Below are 22,483 nucleotides of genomic sequence, written 5' to 3'. Positions count from 1 at the left end.
ACCCACTGACTTGGCCAGCACTTCTCCTGTTGCCGGGACCGTGAGGAGAGGGATTCCCCGGGTACGTTTGTGCAGGTGGCAGGCGTTTCAGTGGCGTCCTCCTGCCCCCCATCGGGCCCGCTGCTTCCCCCCTTCAACAGCCTTACCCCGAGCGACGCCCGCACAAATGCAGCCGAGCAGAGCGGCCGCACACATCCACCCCATGGCCGGCCGAAGCCCGGCCTCAGCCGCCCGAGACTCTGCCCGAGAGCATTTCAACCCCATCATGTTCATTCAGCGCTTCCTTCTTCACCTCCAGAAAGCCCAATAATATCGCTCACTTTAAAAAAAAAACTGACAACAATTCTGTGAAAATTAACGCTTAATTATTTTTTTTTCTCTCCGGCATCTCATCAACTTGTCTCGGCAAGGCCAACCTAACTGCCTGGTTGCCAAGGGAACGAGGCCTAGTCCAGTTTGCTTGAGGTTTGTATCTTCAGTCAAGTAACTGGTATTTTAAATTAATAACTGATGATTAATGAGTTAGATAATAATGTTAGTATTTGATTGTTATTCGTAACAATTACAGTAACCAATAACGGTGAAAGGTAATCCACCTTTTATTATGTGTGTGGGACAAAATTTTAAAATTCATATAAATCCCTTTCGGTTTTGTCCTTGATTAAAAACCGTGCGTGAACAGTGATTCAAGAGAATAATAATAATAATAATTCGTGTTTGACAATTATTGTAATTGTTATTTACTGAGGAAACATGGGACTCTTATGCTGGAGCATGAATACTGCAAGACTGTAATAAGCCTCATCACCCTGGAGTGGTGAGTATGCTCAGTGCGACACATTGGTACAAGGAGGACGCAACATGATGGCAGCGGTGGGAATGGAACCCACACCATATAGAAAAAAAAAAATCCCTATAAATGAAAATAAACATGAAGAGAAGGAAACAAAGAAAAAGCACCATTACCTGACAACCAGTGCTGTAGAAAATGGCCACAGCAGCAGGATTACACCCAGTCATGGATGGGGAAGTGACAACATCATAGAGGCTTTTAAAAAGTTCAAACAGAAGTGCAACCTGGCATTCAAAAATTTCCTCAAGGGAGTCACACCAGAGGAAAAGGCTAATTGCATCCTTCTCCGGACGAGGGAGCGAGGACTAGACCTGTTTAATAGCTGGGAGCTGGTTGAAGAAGAAAATAACCCAGAAAGGATATTTGAAAAATTTTCCTCATCTGGAACTGATGGAACACAGCATGGTGGCAGCGGTGGGATCCGAACCCATGCCTCCGAAGAGACTGGAGCCTAAATCCAGCCATAGAATACAACAATACGAGTTCCAGGGATTAAAACAAGAGCCTGAAGAGACAGATAATTTCCTCACAAGGCTGAAGAACATGGCTGCAAAATGCAAGTTCAAAGAAATAGAGGAGAGAATAGTTGACCAACTAATCTGGGAAAGGGCTCATCCTGAAGTGCAGAAAGCTCTCAGGAAAAGACAGTTTGAAACTAGTAGATGCAGCTAGGGCCTTTGAGGCCACTAGGAGGCAAATGCAATCCCTCTCCAGACAGGCCAACATACAGCACAGAGATAGAAGGGTCGATGCCATAAAGCGCATGCAGAGAAAGTCGCAGACATCCAAGAACTGCAGGAGGTGCGGCAGAATACACCCCTTCGAGGACCGCAAGAAATACCCCATGTATGGTTTGGTGCAGGACCTGTGGAAAGATCAATCACTGGGAAAAGATGTGTAGGTCTGACACAAAAAGAAAGAGAAACCAAAAATACAGAAGGAAAGTACATCATGTCGAAGGAAGTGACAGCAGTGACTCTGACTCACTGATGCTCAGCATCGAAACAATACTCCATGAGACGTCCAAGAAAGGGAAGGGAGAAAAAAATGAATTACACACCACAATCCAAGTAAAAAGAAAGATCACAAGATCACTGACAATATTCAACTTGAAAATAAAGTTGGATACTGGATCACAAAGCATTGTCCTCCCGCTTAGACTGTACCGCCAAATGTTCCCCGAGCTCATAAAGAATGGGTACCCGGAGGAAGGCACACTAGATGCTGCAAATGACATACTCACAGCTTATGGTGGCCCTGTGATTAAACAACTAGGAAAAGTCCAAATAAAAGGCAGATATAAAGGAAAGAGCATCATATTTACATTCTTTGTGGTTGATGCCGACAGACCAGCAATCCTAGGCCTACATATTTGTCAGGAATTGCATCTAATCTCTGTGAACAATGAGATCAGGGAGAAGAAAGTGTTCAAGAGGATCAATAGCGACATCCCACTTAAAGCAACGCCCTCTGATTGCAGAGAAGGCTGAGCTAATGGACATGTACCCTGAATGCTTTGATGACACAGTCAGGAAACTTTGAATACCACATTACTATAGACCCAAAATACAAACCAATAATCCATGCTCCACGGAAGGTACCAATAGAGCTGAAACAAAGGCTAAAGCAGGAGCTGGAAGAAATGAAAGAAAAACAAGTAATAGCAAAAGTAGTAGAACCAACTGACTGGGTAAATTCTATAGTAGTGAAAGAAAAACCGAATGGCCACCTAAGAATATGTCTGGACCCCAAAGACATCACAAGAGGTCACTATCCAACACCAGCGCTGGAAGATGTCACTTCTGAACTAGCGGGATTCAAAATCTTCAGTAAGCTAGATGCCAAGAATGGGTACTGGAATGTGAAGTATCGACACTGCTCACAACATTCAACACTCTATTCGGTCGGTACAAGTTCCTGCACCTACCTTTTGGCCTAAAGGTGAGCCAAGACATCTTCCAGCAAAAGATAGATGAGACCTACAGGGGTTGCAAGGGCACTGTCAGCATCACAGATGACATCCAGATCTTTAGTAGAGATGGGAAAACCCACGATCTCCACCTACATGAGGCCATGGAGAGAACAAGAGGGGCCGGCATCAAACTCAATGCAGACAAATGCATCATTAAAGTGGAGGAGTGCCAGTTCTTTGGAATGGTGGACACACCTGATGGGGTCAGGCCAAGCCCAGAGAAGGTAACAGCCATTGCTGAATTGGAACACAAAGGACATAAAAGAACTAAGGAGCTTCCTCGGCTTGATCCAAAATGAATTCCTTCACCCCACACATGTCAGACCACATAGCCAACCTCAGAGAGTTGCTGAAAGAGGAATGTGGATTTTCAGTGGTCACCATCGCATCAGCGAGACTTCGACAAGCTTAAGGAAGTGTTCTGAAAAGAAATAGAACTGAGTTACTACGACAGGAAAAAAGTTGTCACAAGTAGACACTTCCATGCTTGGGGCAGCATTAGTGCAGGAAGGAAAACTGATAGCCTTTGCCTCAAAAGCCCTGACAACAGCAGAGACCCAATATGCCAAATGTTGAAGGGAACTCTTGGCAGCCGTATATGGATGCGAAAAGTTCCACAAATTCCTCTTTGTGGTAGAGAGTGATCATTGCCCACTGGAACACCTCCAGAAAAAGAAGCCTCTGGCTCCAATATTACAACTTTACCTTGGTAGTATAGGCCAGGGAAGGAAATGGTGCTTGCTGATGCTTTGTCACGTCTTTCCCCAAATAAAAAAATACAAAATAAAGACCTGGAGAACAAGGAACATCACCTCGTCAGGGTAACCAGTAACAAATTAAACCTGATTAAAGAAGAAACCGCAAAGGATGAAGTGCTGCAGCTGCTCTCCCAACAAGTGATATAGTGATGGCCAGAAAGGGTAAAACAGGTACAGGCTACAATACGTCATTATTGGCCTGTCAGGGACGACATAATCCCTGGAGAAATGTGTACTGCTGGCAGGGTCTCGGCTGATAATACTAGAGACCATGCAAAAATAAATTCTCCAGAAAGTGCACCAAGGCCACATGGGAATGGAGAAATGCAAAGTCTGCAGTTTACCAGATAGACACGTATAAGGACATCGAAAACATAGTAGCTACATGTCCGGCCTGCCAGAAAGAACAAAGAGATAATACCCACCAGGCCACGGCACACTGTGGGAGCAAACCTATTCACAGAAAACCAAGAATGGTATCTGAATGTGTCCTGCTACTACTACAAATTTCCTTTCATCAGGAAAGTGAAGGACCTGAAAGCACCAACCATCATTGCTGCAGTACGAGCGCTCTTCACGGAACAGGGAATACTTGAACAAGTGATATGTAACAATGGGAGCCAATTCACATCGCGCTAATTCAGAGAACTAGCTGCATCATCACCACATTACCCTAAGGGCCATGGATTCATTGAGAGGCATGTACAGACAATTAAACGCACTAAAGCGTGGAGGGAGGGAGGGAGGGAGGGCGGGCGGGCGGGAGGGAGGGAGGGAGGGAATTCCACTGAGAATATAGAATTGCAATTGTGTAATTAGAAGACTTTTTTTTAATTCTTTTTCCTACTATGAACCATATCAACCAAAATATTTTGTATCATGCGTAACCTCGTGTTTATTGTCTTTCTCATAGTTCCCTTGCAGCTTGATGTACATGTTTTTTATAAATCTTTTGATTATCATTGTGTCTGTAATCACATATTCAAAGCTATGTCCTTCTGGTAACCTCAGTCTGCTTCCCAATTTGTCCTTTAAGTAGGTTTTCAGTTGGTGGTATGCAAACATTGTACCGTGAGTTATTCCATTTTTGTCCTTCATTTGTTCAAATGATAACAAATTATTTCCCAAAAAAACAATTTCCTATTCTTTTAATCCTGTTTCTCTCCCATTCTCTAAAAGAAAGGTTATCTATTGTGAAAGGAATTAGTTGATTTTGCATCAATAATAATTTTGGTAGTTGGTCATTTGTTTTTTTTCCTTTCTACGTGAATTTTCTTCCAAATGTTGAGCAGATGGTGCAGTACTGGTGAACTTTGATATTGCACCAGTTTTTCATCCCACTTATAAAGTATATGTTCTGGTACCATCTCCCCTATTTTATCTAGCTCTATCCTGATCCAATCTGGTTTTTCCCTTGTTTGATAAAAATCTTTTAGATATCTTAATTGTGCTGCTCTATAATAATTCTTAAAGTTTGGTAGTTGCAAACCCCTTTGTTTGTACCATTCTGTTAATTTATCTAGTGCTATCCTGTTTCCCCCCTTTCCATAAAAATGTCCTTATTATTTTCTTTAGATCATTGAAGAATTTCTCTGTTAAGGGAATTGGTAACAATTGAAATAGGTATTGTATCCTTGGGAAGATCTTCATTTTAATGCAATTTACCCTTCCTTTCAGTGTTAGTGGTAAATCTTTCCATTGTTCTAAGTGATCTTGTAATTTCTTCATTTGGCTGATAATTTAATTTGTCTAGATGGCCTAGAATATTATCTAGTCTAATACCTAATAATGCTTGTGTTTGCCATTTAAATGGTGATTCTTTTTTAAACTTTGTGAAATCCGCATTATTCATTGGCATCGCTTCACTTTTATTTGTGTTGATCTTGTACCCAAATATTTCTCCATATTCCTTCAATTTCTTATGTAATTCTTTTATTGATAATTCTGGTTCTGTTAAGTATAATATTATTTCATCTGCAAATAGACTGATTTTATATTCCTTTTCTTTTATTTTTATCCCTTTTATTTTATTTTCTGTTCTTATCAGTTCTGCCAATGGTTTTATTGCTAAAGTGAACAGTAAGGGAGATAGTGGACATCCCTGCCTAGTTGATCTGCTTAATTTAAATTGGTTCGATATATATCCATTTACTGTCACCTTGGCCATTGGATCCTTGTATAATGCTTTTATCCAATTAATATATTTCTCTGGTAGGCTGAACCTCTGTAATACTTTGAAAAATAATTCCATTCTACCCTGTCAAATGCTTTCTTTGTGTCTAAAGCAACAGCCACTATTGACTTCTTATTTCCTTGTACTGCATGGATTAAATTAATGAATTTACAGACATTGTTCGTTGTTCGTCTTTTAATAAATCCAGTTTGATCTAGTTTTACTATTTTTGGTACACAGTCAGCCAATCTGTTTGCTATCTTATAATATGATTTAAGTAGAGATATTGGTCTATACGATGCTGGTGTTTGTGGATCTTTCCCCATCTTTGGTATTACTGTAATTTTTGCTGTTTTACATGAATCTGGCATGTTTTGTGTTTCTTCAGTCTGGTTCATTAATTCCAAGAGAGGAGGAATTAGTAACTCTTTAAATGTTTTATAGAATTCTGTTGGGAGTCCGTCCTCCGCAGGCGTTTTATTGTTCAGTCGTTTTTTTAACATATCTTGTATTTCCCATTTCCTTCTTGCAGCGTAAACATCTATCTGATAATGTTGGATCCCATTTTTTAACTTTTGGGGCGTGATATATAACCTATATCACCAATTATACTCTACCATGCATAACCTTGTATTTATTATATTCTTTATAGTTTCAGAACATAACCTTCCCATGTTGCATTTTTTATCTTTGTTTAAATCCTTTTCCCACTTTTGATTGGGTTTATAGCTTATTTCATCCTTTTCATTATCTTGCAGCTTAATGTATATCTTCGTTATAAATCTTTTATCTATCATTGTGTCTGTAATCACATATTCAAAGCTGCTTCCTTTAGGTAATCTCAACCTGTTTCCCAATTTATCCTTTAAATAACTTTCAGTTGATGATATACAAACATTGTACCATGAGTTTTCCATATTTCTACTTCAACTGTTCAAATGATAATAAATTATTTCCCAAAAAACAATTTTCTACTCTTTTAATTCCTTTTCTCTCCCACTCTCTAAAGGAAAGGTGATCTATTGTAAAAGGGATTAGCGGATATTGCGTCAATAGTAATTTTGGTATTTGTTAATTCATTTTTTTCCTTTCTAAGTGAATCTTCTTCCATATATTGAGTAAATAATGCAGTACTGGTGAGGTTTTGTATTGTACAAGCTTTTCATCCCACTTATAAAGTATATGTTCCAGTACCATCTCCCCAATTTTTTCTAGTTCTATCTTAGTCCAGTCTGGTTTTTCCCTTGTCTGGTAAAAATCTGATAAATATCTTAATTGTGCTGCTCTATAATAATTTCTAAAGTTTGGTAACTGCAAACCACCTTGGTTGTACCTCTCTGTTAATTTATCTAACGCTGTCCTCGGTTCCCCACCCCCCTTCCACAAGAATTTCCTTATTATTCTCTTTAGTTCATTAAAGAATTTCTCTGTTAAGGGAATTGGTAACGATTGAAATAAGTATTGTATCCTTAGGAAGACATTCATTTTAATGCAGTTTACCCTCCCTATCAATGTTAGCTGTAATTCTTTCCAATGTTCTAAGTCCTCCTGCAATTTCTTTATTAGTGGTTGATAATTTAATTTGTACAGGTGGCTTAAGTTATTATATTCCTTGATGCCAATACGGTTCTTTTAGCTTGTTCTGTTTTAAGTTGCCAGGCTAATATTTTGTGTTTTTTCTCCCAGTTCGTAATACTTTTGCTTTATTTTCATTATGTTCTTCTCCACCTCATAGGTTTGTAATGTTTCGTATTTTATTTTTTGTTCGCCAATTCTTTCCTTTTTGTTATATCATCCCTTTTTACTAGTTCCTTTTCTGTACTTACTATCTCCCTTTCCAACTGCTCTATTTCTCGATTGTAGTCTTTTTTCATCTTAGTTACATAACTTATTATCTGCCCTCGAATGAAGGCTTTCATTGCGTCCCATCATATAAATTTGTCTTCACTGATTCTGTATTTATTTCAAAATATGTTTTAATTTGGCATTCAGTAAACCCTCTAAATTCCTGCCTTTTAAGTAACATGGAGTTTAACCTCCATCTATATGTTCTTGATGGGATGTCCTCCAGTTCTATTGCTAATAACAGGGGTGAATGATCTGATAGTAATCTAGCTTTATATTCAGTTTTTCTAACTCTCCCTTGAATATGGGCCAACAACAGAAACCTATCAATCCTTGAGTATGTTTTATGCCTACTTGAATAATATGAGTATTCCTTCTCTCTTGGGTGCTGCCTCCTCCATATATCTATAGGTTTCATTTTCTGCATTGATTTAACCATAAATTTGGCCACTTTATTCTTTTTGTTTGTCTTTTGTCCATTTTTATCCAACATTGGATACAAATTAAGGTTAAAAATCCCCTCCTATCAATATATTTCCTTGTGTATCTACAATCTTCAAAAAAATATCTTGCATAAACTTTTGATCCTCCTCATTAGGTGCATATATATTGATCAAATTCCAAAATTCTGAAAATATCTGACACTTTATCGTTACATACCTCCCTGCTGGATCTATTATTTCCTCCTCTATTTTGATTGGTACATTTTTATTAATATAGCTACACCTCTAGCTTTTGAATTATATGATGCTGCCGCTAAGTGCCCTACCCAGTCTCTCTTTAATTTATGTTCCACTTCAGTTAGATGCGTTTCCTGGACAAATGCTATATCTATTTTTTCTTTCTTCAGTAAATTTAAAAGCCTCTTCCTTTTAATTTGGTTATGTATTCCATTAATGTTTATAGTCACATAGTTCAACATGGCCATCTCATATCCTGTTTGCACCTCATTTCCGCTTCCTCACCACCCATTTTCATCTCTCAGTTTTCCCATTTTAAACTCAATGTATGACCACATATTTAAAATATAAAATACTCCAACAATTCCCACATCCAATATTCCCTTAACCCCAAATGTCTCCCCCCCCCTCTCTGAGTTGCCCCTTATCCCTTGCCAGGCAACCACAACTCCCTTTTCCTTTCAGATTGCGAACCTGCTCTCAAGCGTCAACTGATTTTGCAGTGACGATTATTCTCTTCCCCACCCCCCAACCCCCACAGAAAACACTTTTTTTACACATATAACAAAGTTCTCCCTTTTTTCCCCCTTATTTCCTTTCTTCCCTTCTCTTTCCCTTCTTTAGTTCTTGTACATTGTTTTTACATCTTTATATATATTTTATCGCTGTTCTTCATTCTTGTTACATCTCTCCTTCTGTCCTGTAAGCGGTCTGCAAATTCTTGTGCTTCCTCCGGATACGAAAACAGTCTGTTTTGGTCCCCAGGGATAAATATTTTAAGCACAGCTGGATGTCTTAACATGAATTTATAACCTTTTTTCCATAGGATCAATTTTGCTGTATTAAATTCCTTCCTCTTTAAGAGTTCAAAACTTATGTCTGGGTAAAAAAACATTTTTTTGACCCTTGTATTCCAATGGTTTATTGTCTTCTCTAATTTTACTCCTTGCCTGCTCCAGTATATTTTCTCTTGTTGTATATCTCAAACATTTTACTAAAATGGATCTTGGTTTTTGATGTGTCTGTGGTTTTGGAGCTAGTGTTCTGTGTTCTCTTTCTATTTCCATTCCTTCCTGCATTTCTGTCGTTCCTGGGACATTTGGGATTTTTTTTAATAAATTCCTTCATATTTGTGCCTTCTTCATCTTCCTTTAGGCCCAGTATTTTTGTTGTTTCGCCTACTATAATTTTCCAACATGTTAATTTTCTGAGCTAACAACTCTTATGACTCTAATTTTTTTTATCACTTTCTTCCAATTTTCTTTTTTAAGTCATTTACTTCCATTTCTACTGCCATTTCTAGTTCTTCCACATTTTCTACTCTTTTTCCTATTTCTGTCATGACTAACTCTAATCTTTGCACTTTAACTTCTGTTCTTTTGATTTTTTTAATTGCATTAAATTCTAATGACAACTATTCTTTTAATGCTCTCTTTTGTTCTTGAAAAAAAGCCTCTTGCTGTTGGTCCTCTTCTTCTGAACTGCTCATCTGAGCCTCCTGCTGCTCTCCTCCTCTTCCAACTGAGAACCCTAGTGTCGAGCATCCCTCAGCTGGTTGCGCTGTGGTTGCCTGTTCCGTGCTCTTCGGCTGAGCCCCCCTCCGGTCGGTGTTCTCCTTCTTAGTTTGCGCACTTTTGTTTGGCCTAGAGAGCCATTTTTGCAGTCCAGCAGTCGGGGGGTCGCGACTCCACAGGGCCAACACCGATCTCGGAGATCGGGTGCTCTTCTCCACCATGGCTCCTTGTTTCTTCGTGCAGGTAAGACCTTCTCCTTTCTTTTCCAGCATCTTTTTTTTCCCGTTGTTTTTACTTGTTCCTTCTTGGGTGCCATTTTCTTTTCTCTACAAATTTATCTTTTATTTCTTATATTTTGTATTTATTGAACTTTGTCTTTTCACTTTTTTTCTTCTTTCTGGAGAGGGCTGGTATTACCCTACCGGCCACTACTCCATCACGAGACTCCTCCAAATAATTAATTCTTAATGGCAATTGCAGGTAAAGAAGCAGTAACAATTTATTTTTAAGAAATTTTAAATCTTAATAAATCTTTTAATTCTTAATTTTTTAAAGAAGGAGGGATGTTATATACTGAGGAAACTTGGGACTATTTTATGCTGGAGCATGAACACTGCAAGACTAAGAGCCACACCACACTTGAGTGGTGAGCATGCTCAGTGCAACATTGTATCAATACATGACCAGTAACCTAATGTGAGTAAAGAATTGTGCTGTTAAACTTATAAGCTTTCTTAGTATTTCTTAAGACCGCTGGTGGTATAACTAGGACACAACAGTAATTATGTAAGTAACCAATAAAACAGTCATGAGCTAAGTCAGGTAAGTATAGTCATCGAATTGCAGTTTATTATGCATTTAAAGTATATTTGGGACTGTATTTTAATAAAGTTATACCTTTTGATTGCATTGTTGATGAAGGTACTTCACAAATCTGCATTGCTTTAATTTTCTCTCACCAGAGAGGGGTGAATTTGTGGAAAGGTTAAGAGAGTGAATTCAAAACCATACCAAAGGAGGTTACAGTGTTGGGGAACCTCTACCAGTGGTTCTCAACTTTTTTTTCTCTCCACTCACCATTTTATGTCATCCCTTACCAACCACAGAGCAACTACTGGCATCCTATGCTATAAGGTGCTCTGTGGTTGGTAAGGGATTAAAGTGAAACAAGTGGGGAAAAATGGTGGAGAACCATTGCGTCTTGACCAAGAAGGGATCTGAGTGCAGATTTTTTTTTAAAAAAAAAGAATTATTTATAGGGCTTGACCAGGTGTTGCCTAAACAATGAGTAGAATTGGAGGTCTGTGCCCAGCTTTGATCAACATTTTTTAGGAAAGATTTGAAGATCTTGGAGAAGATGTAGAATATATTTATTACTATGGACAGAGGAATGAGGGAAAAGAAGCTTTTCAATTTGGTGTCATTCTTGTTGGAACAAAGAAGATGAGAGGAAATGCTCAGCAAATCGTATTGCATATTGTATTGTTCCTTTTAAAAACAGATTTAATTGGTGACAAACTGTGATTGCAGTTTTTGTATAATAAATGAACTCGTACAAAAATGAGGAAATGTGGGAGTGAAATGAGACGCATCATTGGGCCAAGTGATCTTGATTAAATTAACAAACAACTGAAGTTATATTGGGAATTAATAGAAGGGTATACAATTATGTGTCAGGAGTGCAAGTTCTAATGGTGATTAATAGTAAAACCTATTAATGCTTAATAGTGACATTTACAATAATTAAGTATTGTAATTTGTTGGTAACATAATAATGATGAATAATAAATGATACTGAGATTCTGCCTTTGTCTTGGAGCTACATTTGTATGGCTGGTTCAATTGAATTCCTGGTCAACGATATCTCTCGGAATGTTCTTGATTGGGTATTAGATGATGGTAATACCATTGAATTAATATCAAGGTTAGTGGTTATACTTTTTAATGAATATTTTTGTTTTTGATTTTACAGACTCATGCATTCCAAACAACACAGAACATTTGTCCCCTTTTACAGAGTATATCATAGTCTTTTTTACCTCCATCCCTCACCCCAAAATGATATATCAACAAACACATACTAGTTACAAAAGAAAATAAAACTCAACTGAATAACAATGGTTTCAAATGGTCAGAAACAACAAAAAAAGAGACAATGCAAAAACAAAACTTGGGGTTGTGTTGACAGTCACTTCCTCATTCCTAACATTCCAAGTTGTACTGGTGTGAACTTGCCATCCATTGCTCCTTTTAAAAAGGGGGGGTGGGGGGGGTGTTAAATCATACCTGCGTTCCAACATACCACAAGTACGGTTGCTAGACTTCAACGTATGTGCCATACCTCCTTCTCAGATTGTAGGTGATTTTATCCGGGGGAACACAGCTCTGCATCTCCATGCTCCAACTTCTGGTGATCAGCTGGGAGTCAGACTTCCAGGTAACTGCTATACATTTCCTGGCCATAGCCAAGGCAACTTTTACAAACTGAATTTGATATTTGGACAATATCAAACTCATGTCCATGATATTCCCCAGCAGGGAAATCCACCCCTGTGATTTTTTTGTTAGTGGTTATACTTAAGATTGTTCAGTTCATGCCATTAATAAAGCAAGGCCACTTATCAACTGCATGTTGTATTGACCTTGCTGCCTGTTCCATTTACTGAGTGGTGAATGGAATTGAATATAGCACCATCATAACCAAACATCCCCCTTCTGATCTTGTAGTGGAAGGAAGGCCATTGAAGAACTTGCGTAAGACACTTCAAGAGAAACTTGCAGTAATGTCCTGGGGCTAGGCTGATTGACTTCCAGTGACTGCAGTCCTCTTCCTTTGTGCAAGGAATGACAGCCTCTGGAAAGTTTGCCCCTTGATGTTGACTTAAGTTTTACCAAATGTCCTAGATGCCATTATCAAATGTTGTCCTAATATCAAGCACAGGTTGTCTGGAACTAGACATTTTGGTCTATGTTTGGATCAAGGCTGTGATGAGGTCTGGAACTGAGTGGTCCTGGGGAACCCCAAAGTGTCCATTGGTGAGCAAATTGCAGCTGGTAGATAGCATTGTCAATGTTGCTTTCTGCACTTTGCTAGAGTAGAATAAGAAGACAGAAATTGACTGGATTAGTTTTCTCTTCTGGATCCATATCTGGGCATTTTTGCACTTTGTCAGCATTGTAACTGCTGGAACAGCTTGGCTAGAGATGCAGTCAGTTATCGGGCTCAAGTCAGCAGTACTGCAGCTAGGGCATTACGCGACTAGTATGAAGTAGCCTATACTTTATCCAAACATCTCATCCATTCCTTAACATCACTTGGAATGAATTTAATTGACCCATCCATGAAGCGGAGTGCTTCATTCTCAGCACTTTTCAGATAGTCACAGCTGGAGTGTACAGAAAGAGGAAACGGATGACTGCCAGACAGTTGAAAAAAAGAGCAGACTGATTATTCAGGAAATGCCTGAGGGCATCTCACTATTTATTAGTTCTTCATTCTATTGGGAAAGGCTTTCTGTTGAGTAACTCAGCTTTACAGGGAAGGGAGCACCAGCTACAACAATTCTTTAGTTCGGCGAGAGGACTTGTTCTTGGGATGTTATTGTTGCCTCTTTGATGCCAGATTTCAAGATTTTTCAGTCGTTACAGAACATTCTGGAAGGAGAGAGTTAGCAACCAGAGATTACATTCCTAATAGTACCAATAAAAAGGGTGATATTCTGAATACAGATTCCGGGAAAATAGGAAACCAATTCAGAAGCAGGACCTTCAAAGTTGGTCCCTTGAATTTATTCCCTATGCCTCACTTCACTGAGCATGGAAATGGGAGGACTGATAAACATGGCAGCAGCGATAGTGTAAGAGGACTTTAGATTCCTGGGACATTGGCACCTTGTCAGAGCTGGGCTGTTGTGCTCATGTGAACCTTCATTTGTGTTGTTGGAGGTATGTTTAAATTAATTTGGCAAGGACATGGGCACAGAAAGTGAAGAATGGTTGGCGTAGCGGTTAGCACAACGCCTTTAGAGCGCCAATGTTTGAGACCGGGGTATGAATCCTGTGCTGACTAAGAAGTTTGTACGTTCTCCCCTGTCTCCCCTGAGGACTCCAGTTTCCTCCCACCATTCAAAACCTATCGGCGATTGTAGGTTAATTGCGTGGAAATTGGACAGAACGGGCTCATGGGCCGAAATGGCACAGACTATGAGAGAGTACAAGAATGTCTCAGATTAATGTGGATGCAAAGATACAATTAACCAAGTGGGATCATGATATCAGAGACCTGACAAAAAAAAAGAGCAGGGTTGGGTTCTAAAAATTTCCAGGATAAAAAGGGAAGGCAAGGAAAGAAAGGAGGGAGAGTAGCAGTATTGATTGAGCACATTGCAATGTTGGAAAGAGAGAGTGAGTTCTGGAATGACGAGAGTAAATTCCATCCATTTTAAATTAAGAAAAAAATAAGGATATGTTATGCTCTGTTCTGTAGGGTACCATCAGTGGGAAGCATATTAAGGAGGACATCAGCTGGGAAATAGTGAGCATGTTTAAAAGATGATAATTAAAAATTTTGATCATCCATAAGCTAGACAGAGATAGCAATGACTTAAAAGATGAGAGTTTATGAAGTGTCTTCAGGAAAACTTTCTTGATCAGCATATTCCTGGAACAATATGAAAGGTTGGTGGATTTAATTCTGGAAAATGAGGGTGCCCACTGGATCAAGAATCATTCAAGGAAGATCCAGGAAAAAATGATTGTTATAAGGTGAAGAATATTTATGGGAATTGTTATAGATTATGCCTAAGTAAAAACCGAGAATTAGAGAAAGATCCGTTGAAATGGAACGTGCCTTGATAAAATTCCAATTGAAGCTCCGCAGTCAAAAACATCAGAGAACATTAAGGTTGAAATGCTTCAGCTGTTATCTAGATTGATTCCTCTGAGGAAGAAGTGTAGAGAAAGTGCAGCCAGAGCTTGCTAAATGTCCAAAAGGAAAAAATAGAGCAGAAGAAAAGCATTTAATAGATATCAATATGAGTACCGGACAAATTACAGAAAGCTCACAGGAATTATTTTTTTTAAGGAGAAACATCATGTAAAATGACTGTTGGCAAAGAAAAAGGGAATCCCTGAATATTCTTAGGAATGTGGATGGGAAGCAAAGTTATTAGAAGCAAGATGAGGCTGATTAGAGACCAAAAGCAAAACATCTGTGCAGGTAGGGGGACATAGCCAAGGCACTAAATGAGTTGTACTTTATATGTATTTACCAAGGTAAAAAGATGTGCTGGAGTCTCAGATGACTTGGATGTGATTGGGCTTGAATTGATAAGTACTACCTCTGCATAAAATGGATAAATGGCCATAAGTTGCTGAGGGAAGTAAGAGAAGCCCTTAATGTAATCTGACATTGTTTGACAAGTTATAATTCTCTGGGTTCTAGTCATTGCTACATTCCTTTTCCATTTATGTTCAAATAATCATGAACCTTGGCTTGGATCTTTTGACTTCTTTTATGACATTACAACCTATCCAGCTCTCCTCTCAGCAATTGGATGCAAGGGTGCTGACTGATTTTCATGTTGTTAAGTTGGGAGCCGCCAATTTTGTTGTACCTCTTGATATTCTGAAGAAATCCGCTAACTTAGCATGAGCATGGTTCAAAATGAGAGATCTGTGTAGTTCATGTACCCAATGTACCCAATGAATTAGTCACCAATAGATTATTTAGATCTTAATAACCACAGTATTTTTTGAGGAAGGACCATAGGTTCTCCAAATGTTGAAAAATAATGGGTGTGATTTTTTTTTAAATATCTTGAGCAAAAATGTATTTCAAGAATGACATGATTTGGAACAAAAAATGAAATGAAAGTGTGATGTTTGTCCTGGTAACTATAATGAAGAAAGACCTAAGCTTGTTCATGACTTGTAGAAAAGACTAAGAAAAGCTTTCCCAACAGCCTGCAAAGTGACATTCCATACAGAACAGGAACAGCTGTCTGATGTAAGGACTAGAGGCAATGGAACAATGTTCACCATCTGAAGAATGAGAAAAATAAAGTAAGGTCTTGCTTGTTGGTCACGCATCCCCCAAAAAATTCTCTGTTGGAAGGTGATTAAAATGCCTTGTTAGGTGTAGCAGCAATAAATGAACAAAATCAAGCTCCGTATTCTCAAGAACCTCCCAAGTTACTTGTAGACGTGTACAATTCATGATTTCCTATGGCTACTAAATGAGAATACCAATGCCTTTATTCTTAATCAGAATTTATTGTCATGAAATTTGTTGTATTGTGGCAGCATTACAGTGCAAATATTGCAATAAATTACATTTTTTATAATTAATGCAAAGAAGAGAAAGTGAGATAGTGTCTACAGTTCATTGTCCATTTAAAAATATGATGACAGAGGGGTAAAAGCTGTTTTGGTCACATTGGGTGTTCGTCTTCAGGCTCCTGTACCTTCTTCCTGATGGTAGCAGTGTTAAGAGGGCATGGCCTGGGTAGTGAGAATAGAGACTGTCACTTGCAGATGTACATGTTAGAATGAAGACCAATACCCATGATGATGCCAATTGAATTCACAACTCGCTAGTCTTCTGTGCATTGGCACCTCCAGACCAGAGATGGGGAAGTGCAGAGACCTAGGGGTTCTTGTGCACCAGTCACTGAGGGTGAGCATGCAGGTACAGCAGGTGGTTTAAAAAGGCAAATGGTATGTTGGCCTTCATATCAAGAGGGTTTGAGTATAGGAACAAGGATACCTTACTGCAGCTGTACAGGGCCTTGGTGAGACCACACCTGGAGTATTGTGTGCAGTTTTGGTCACCTTATCTAAGGAAGGATGTTCTTGCAATGGAGGGAGTGCAGAGGCGATTCACCAGGCTGAAACCTGGAATGGCAGGAATGACTTATGAGGAAAGATTGCGCAAATTGGGATTGTACTCGCTGGAGTTTAGAAGATTGAGAGGGGATCTCATAGAGACATATAAAATTCTGGCAGGACTGGACAGAATGGATACGGAAGGGATGTTTCTAATGGTGGGGGAGTCCAAAACCTGGGGCCATGGTTAGAGGATAATAGACATTTAGAACCGAGATGAGGAGGAATTTCTTTACCCTGAGGGTGGTGAATCTGTGGAATTCATTGCCACAGAGAGCAGTAGAGGCAGGTTCATTAAATATATTCAAGAGGGAATTAGATATATTTCTTCAGTATAAGGGTATTAGGGGTTATGGAGAGAAGGCGGGGACGGGGTACTGAACTTTAAGATCAGCCATGATCATTGAATGGCGGAGCAGGCTCGAAGAGCCGAATGACCTACTCCTGCTCCTATCTTCTATGTTTCTATGATGCAACCAGTCAGAATGCTCTCCACAGTACACCTGTAGAAATTTGCAAGTCTTTGGTGACATACCAAGACTCTTCAAACTCCTCACAAAATATAGGCTCTGGAGAGCCGCCTTTGTGATTGCATTGAATGGAGGCCCCAGGATAGATCTTCAGAGATGTTGAGACCCAGGAATTTGAAGTTCTTAACCCTTTCCACTGCTGTCCCGTTGATGAGGACTGGTTTGTGTTCTCCTAATTTCCCTGTCCTTGAGTCCACAATCAGTTCCTTAGTTTTGCTAACATTAAGTGCAAGGTTGTTGTGAAACCATTCAACCAGCTGATCTATCTCACTCCTGTTTTGTTCCTTATTGCCATCTGTGATTCTGCTGACAACTGTTGGCTAATTTGTAAATTAGAGGCCACAGTCATGGGTGTAGAGCAAGTAGAACAGAGTACAAAGTGCGCATCCTTGAGATGCGCCTGTGTTGATCTTCAATAAGGAGGAGGCGTTTCTGATTCCTACTGACTATGATCCTGAGGAAGTCAAGGATCCAGTTGCAGAGGGGAGTGCAAAGCCCCAGGTTTTTGAGCTTGTTGACCAGTACTAAGATTATGATGATGTTGAAAGTAGCCTGATGTACATGTTGCTGTTGTCCAGGTGATCCAGGGCTGAGTGGAGAGCCAGTGAGATGGTTTCTGTTGTGGAGAGATTGGAGTGCATCCAGATCTTTACCCAAGTAATTCTAGTCATGAGCAATGTCTGAAACCATTTCATTATAATAGATGTGCTACTGGGCAATGGTAATTGAGGCAGCTCACCCTATTCTTCTTGGGCACCGGGATGATTGCTGCCCTTTGAAGCAGGTGGGAACCTCTGACTGTAGCATTGAAAGATTGAAAATATCTGTGAACACTCCAGCTAGTTGACTGGCAGAGATTTTCAATCAGGGCCTAACACCTTGCAAGAGTTCACCCTCTTTAAAGAATGTTCTTGTGTTGGCCTCTGACAGATATCACAGGGTCATCAGCTTCTGCAGGGATTCTCATTGGTACCGTGAGTTCTCCTTTTCAAAGTGAGCATAAAAGGTGTACAGCTAATCAGGTAGTGAAGCATCACAGCCATTTATGATGTTTGGCTTTGTCTTGTAGGATGTAATGCCATATCTGGTGAATATCTGACTATCTCTAGCTTCACTTGGAATTGCCTCTTTGTGCCTCAGACCACCTGCCATCAGTCCTATCTGGACTCCGTGAAATCATGTCAAATAAAAGCAGGTTATTTGAGGTTTAATATTCAACCACACGTTGTATTCCAAACTTGCACAAGATAGTATCATTTGAAAATTTCCACTATTTTTCTCAACAGGCCATTTCTTGTGGATTATTCACCAATCTCTGAAAATCCCTGGAGACCTACAGAAGAATGATATTACATCACTGAATCTGTAACCTTGCTGATGAGTTGAGCATGGATGTTAGATTCTTGCAGTTAAAAGAAGATGGCTTTTATTCCAAGGAAATGTGGTATTAAATTTAAACCGCCGACCATTGTTTTAATCTATGATGATGAAACTACAAAGAAAACTCGACAAAGACTGATACCTATTCGAAATTTTTCCAGATTTTCAGGTGAGGATATAATTTGTTGAATCACAATTGGCCCATTCATCACTACCAACATGGTGAATGCTGATCACAAGAGGAATGGATATATTTTAATAATTATTGTCTAGTTCTTTGGTACTGAAAGCACGATTTCTGTTAAGTATTGTGCATGTGTCAAATTTCCTACTATGTTTACATATTGTTAGATGATTTTAATCAGGATTTAACTATCAAACTTGGAATCTTTTAATTAAAATATCAACATTTAATCTGGTATGTAAATTACACATTTTCCACTAGAGTAGGTAGTTATGGGAGTGGTTAAATAATAATTAGTTAAATACTGTAAATTGGTGTGAGAATGTTGACCTTTGTTCGACAAATAGTAGATCTCTGCTGATTCCTTGCCTTCATAGCACAAGATCACGGAACAGAAGTAGACCATTCAGTTCATTGAGTCAGATCTGCAACTCTAGCTCACATCTAGTTTCAAATTCCGGCCTACAACCCTTGATGCCTTAATTAGATACCTCCTTAAACTCCCCCAATGATCCACAGCTCCACAGCTGTATGTGGCAACGAATTCCACAAATCCACAACCTTCTGGTTAAATATAACTCTAGAGCAATCAAAACTAAGGGTAAGGGAAATTTGAATTAAAAAAAAAGTTAAGATAAAAAATTAATCCCAGTAACGAGAGTAAAAGAGCTTTGCAATCTGGAACACAGGGATTTGCGCAAAGAAACCTTTATGTTCATCTATTTATCTTGGTCTACGTAGACTGTGCAATATGCCATGTCAAAAATCTTAATGTGGATCCTCACAGTGGAGTTATTACCAGGAGTAATTTACTTGTATGTAGGAAAGGCCATTTGATCCCATTTTTCCAGAATCAAAATGAAATGGCACAAAGGAGCTGTTGGATCCATTATATCAGCTCTGAAAGATTTGGTTTCCTTTTACTATTGAACCCTGGAACATAAGCATGTCAATCATTTTCCTAGGTCTGTTCTTCCAATATTGAGCCATATTATCTGAGAGTATGAAGCATAGGCTGTAGCAGAATAGAGAGGGCTGAGTCACCCAGACTCTACACTGATATTCTGTTATAAAACTTATAAGATGATCTTTTATTCTTCCTTCATGCATTAATCCAAACTTATTTGAGTCAACACTATGGAGTTATATTTTATAGTTTTATTCTCAATGGAGGAAAGATGAATAAAAGCACAGAATGTAATATATAATTTCCCTTTTGAAAATAGATTGCAGCCGAGCTGCAGAAGAGATTAAGAATAACCCTCGACACCAAGTATACCTGGATGGAGTGTCACAACCACAGCTGCAAAAATTGTATCAGCTTCTGAGAGACAACCTGAATGGGCTGAGCCTTGATGAGAGTTTGGAGACATTGGTGAGAGGAAACTCCATTAACCCAGAGGAGGACCTGAATAAACTTGATGAAAATGAACTGGCAAAAAAGAAAAAAATAATGGATGAATTGTTTTTAAATAACCAGAGAAAACCCAGTGATCCAGAATTCATTTATGACCTGGAAGTTGACTTCCCTCAGGATGGACAGATTGAGTCATGTGGCTGGGATGAGGAAGATGGAGAAATTTGATAATACTTTTTACTTTCAATTTGCAACCCTGTACTTAGAATGTCTTGTGGCTAGCTGCCCATGGTTGATCTGCATAATACATTAAAAAATGATCAAACTGAGAGCTGCAATTTGCATGGGATTCTATTCACCAGAGTATGGTTGTTATTTTTAGAGAAACTACAATTTTGCTGTTTTTTATGCATAAGCTGATGGATCTTAATGCTAGGGAATGAAAAAAGCATGCTCCACAGTTGCCATAAGTGTACCATTTATCAAATAACATCAGCGACAGATTCTTTATCCATAAATGAAACTGCACTTTTGTAACAGTGGCTACATTTTGAAAGTTGCTTACAATTTCACAAATTCATGATTGCAAAACTGTGATTTCAATTTGTGATATTTTCAAAGTACTCCTACTTGTGAAGATCCCTGTAGTTTTTAAAATTGTGGACAAAGTAGATTTTTCAAACTCCTCCTTAGGCAGGAAGTTGGTGGATTAAAAAAAAAATTTAGACATACAGCATGGTAACAGACCATTTTGGCCCACGAGCCAGTGCTGCCCAATTACACCTAATTGATGTATGTTTTGAACGGTGGGAGGAAACAGGAGCTCCAGGGGAAAACCTACGCAGACACTGGGAGAACATCCCAACTCCTTACAGACTGCACAGGATTCAAATCCCAGTCCTGATTGCTGGCACTGTTACCAACCGTGCCCACATGACAGAACGTTCCCAATCTTAACTGGGCTCCCATCAAAAGGAAGAGGACAATCCACTACAATAGTCATTGTGTGGCGGCACACCACGAGGCAGGCAAAGCAGCCCCACTTGTAATCCACGCAGCGGGGCAGCTGGCCAAAATGGCGCTGTCAGGGGTTTCCCCTTCTTCTCAACACGGCTCAGACACCCGGGTGACATCAGTGACCCCCAACACAGTTCTCAGCCAGGTCCGGGCTGGGAGTATTAAGTCCAGCCCAGCAGCCTGCAATAAATCAGTTCTGCTCACTGAGCTCAACCCATCTGGTTGTGTGTTCTTTCAGTAGCAGTGTAGCTGCCGCTACAATTGATTCATTTGGTTGACTACTTTTGAAAAGCTCTTTCCCTGAGGTCTGTCCTTGCTCCAGCTGTCAGCTAATTTAGGGCCTGTTTTTACGGATGATCCTCCTCTCAAGTAAATTACTTTCAGAAAGTGTCCCCTAAATTGTAAGGGAAAAAAACGGTTTTGAAGACTGCTGAAGTATCAGTTCATGTAAATTGGGAAAAATTGCATTGTAGAGTCTCCTGCTGCTATCAAAATTTCAAGCTATTTAAACTTTTTAAAAAGTTGGTTGAGAATCTGCCCTTTAAAACTGATTTAACAAGACCCAAATCTACATCAAATAGTGCAACTAGTTGTGCAGAAAAAAAACTGCAGTATTTTCATTCACTGGAACCTGAAGTGAGTGGGATGGTGTGCAATTGAGTTGCTTCCCCCCCCCCCCCCCGCCTTATTCATAACTCAATTTTATTGTCCCTGCACACACAAGATAATTTTCTCTCGTCTTTTCCAGCTTCCAGGTAGATTATGGATGATCTGCAATTTAATACTATCTTCTGACATGCATTCTTTGATACCATTTTTACAAATGGCATGTGGAATTTTAGAAAGCAGAGCTACCCCATCACTCAGTGAACCAGGTTATATTCCAACTGGTGTTTGCACAGGCTCCAGTGATCTGGTTTGCTCCCAAAGATGTGGCTGCTGGGTAAATTTAAAAATGATCTCAAGATTGATGGGAAGTGTTGATGGATGAGGGAAATCGATCACAACAAGTATGGGTCTCAGATTGCTCTGTGAGCTAGCATAGCCTCTGCACAAATGGTGTCGAAAAGATGGAACTCTGTGAAATGAAAATCTCCATTAATGTTTGAAGACATTTTTGAGATTTTCACTGCTTCATCTGTAACCCAAGATATTTGTGACAAGTTATTGTGAATTTGAATCTATCAATGCCACAATAGCCTCATCAACCAGAAGTTATCTTTGACTGCAAGTTTACATAATACAGTTGGAGTACAACTTCCTCTAGATACTCAACCCCCTGAGATAAACTTCAACATTGCACTATTTGCCTTTTTGTTTTCAGATTTACAATTC

The 22,483-nt window shown here is 39.2% G+C and overlaps 2 protein-coding genes across 7 annotated transcripts in view; one reads left to right on the top strand and one right to left on the bottom strand.

Moving 5' to 3' along the window:
• boka (BCL2 family apoptosis regulator BOK a) overlaps positions 1–487 on the bottom strand; it is a 106,361-nt gene extending 105,874 nt beyond the window's left edge. For all 3 annotated transcript variants that reach the window (XM_069896421.1, XM_069896422.1, XM_069896425.1), the window contains exon 1: positions 147–487. In XM_069896421.1, the coding sequence (XP_069752522.1) occupies positions 147–273 (127 nt within the window). In that variant the 5' untranslated portion in view covers positions 274–487. The remainder of the gene's footprint in view (positions 1–146) is intronic.
• cep19 (centrosomal protein 19) lies at positions 10–20,460 on the top strand. 4 transcript variants are annotated; one of them, XM_069896432.1, is made up of 5 exons: positions 10–61; positions 411–465; positions 18,280–18,405; positions 18,497–18,759; positions 20,001–20,460. In XM_069896432.1, exons 4-5 carry the CDS (start codon positions 18,630–18,632, stop codon positions 20,357–20,359), a joined length of 489 nt encoding a protein of 162 aa, XP_069752533.1. In that variant the 5' UTR covers positions 10–61; positions 411–465; positions 18,280–18,405; positions 18,497–18,629; the 3' UTR covers positions 20,360–20,460. The 4 variants fall into 4 exon arrangements, with proteins under 4 accessions (XP_069752533.1, XP_069752531.1, XP_069752532.1 ...); XM_069896430.1 differs by lacking the exon at positions 18,280–18,405; XM_069896431.1 differs by lacking the exon at positions 10–61 and having other exon boundaries at positions 134–465.
• The last annotated feature ends 2,023 nt before the right edge of the window (positions 20,461–22,483 follow it).

Source organism: Narcine bancroftii, chromosome 9 (assembly GCF_036971445.1).
Source record: "Narcine bancroftii isolate sNarBan1 chromosome 9, sNarBan1.hap1, whole genome shotgun sequence".
Lineage (NCBI taxonomy): Eukaryota > Metazoa > Chordata > Chondrichthyes > Torpediniformes > Narcinidae > Narcine > Narcine bancroftii.
The sequence above is the reverse complement of the archived record's forward strand: the minus strand, read 5'-3'. Positions and strand labels throughout refer to the sequence as shown.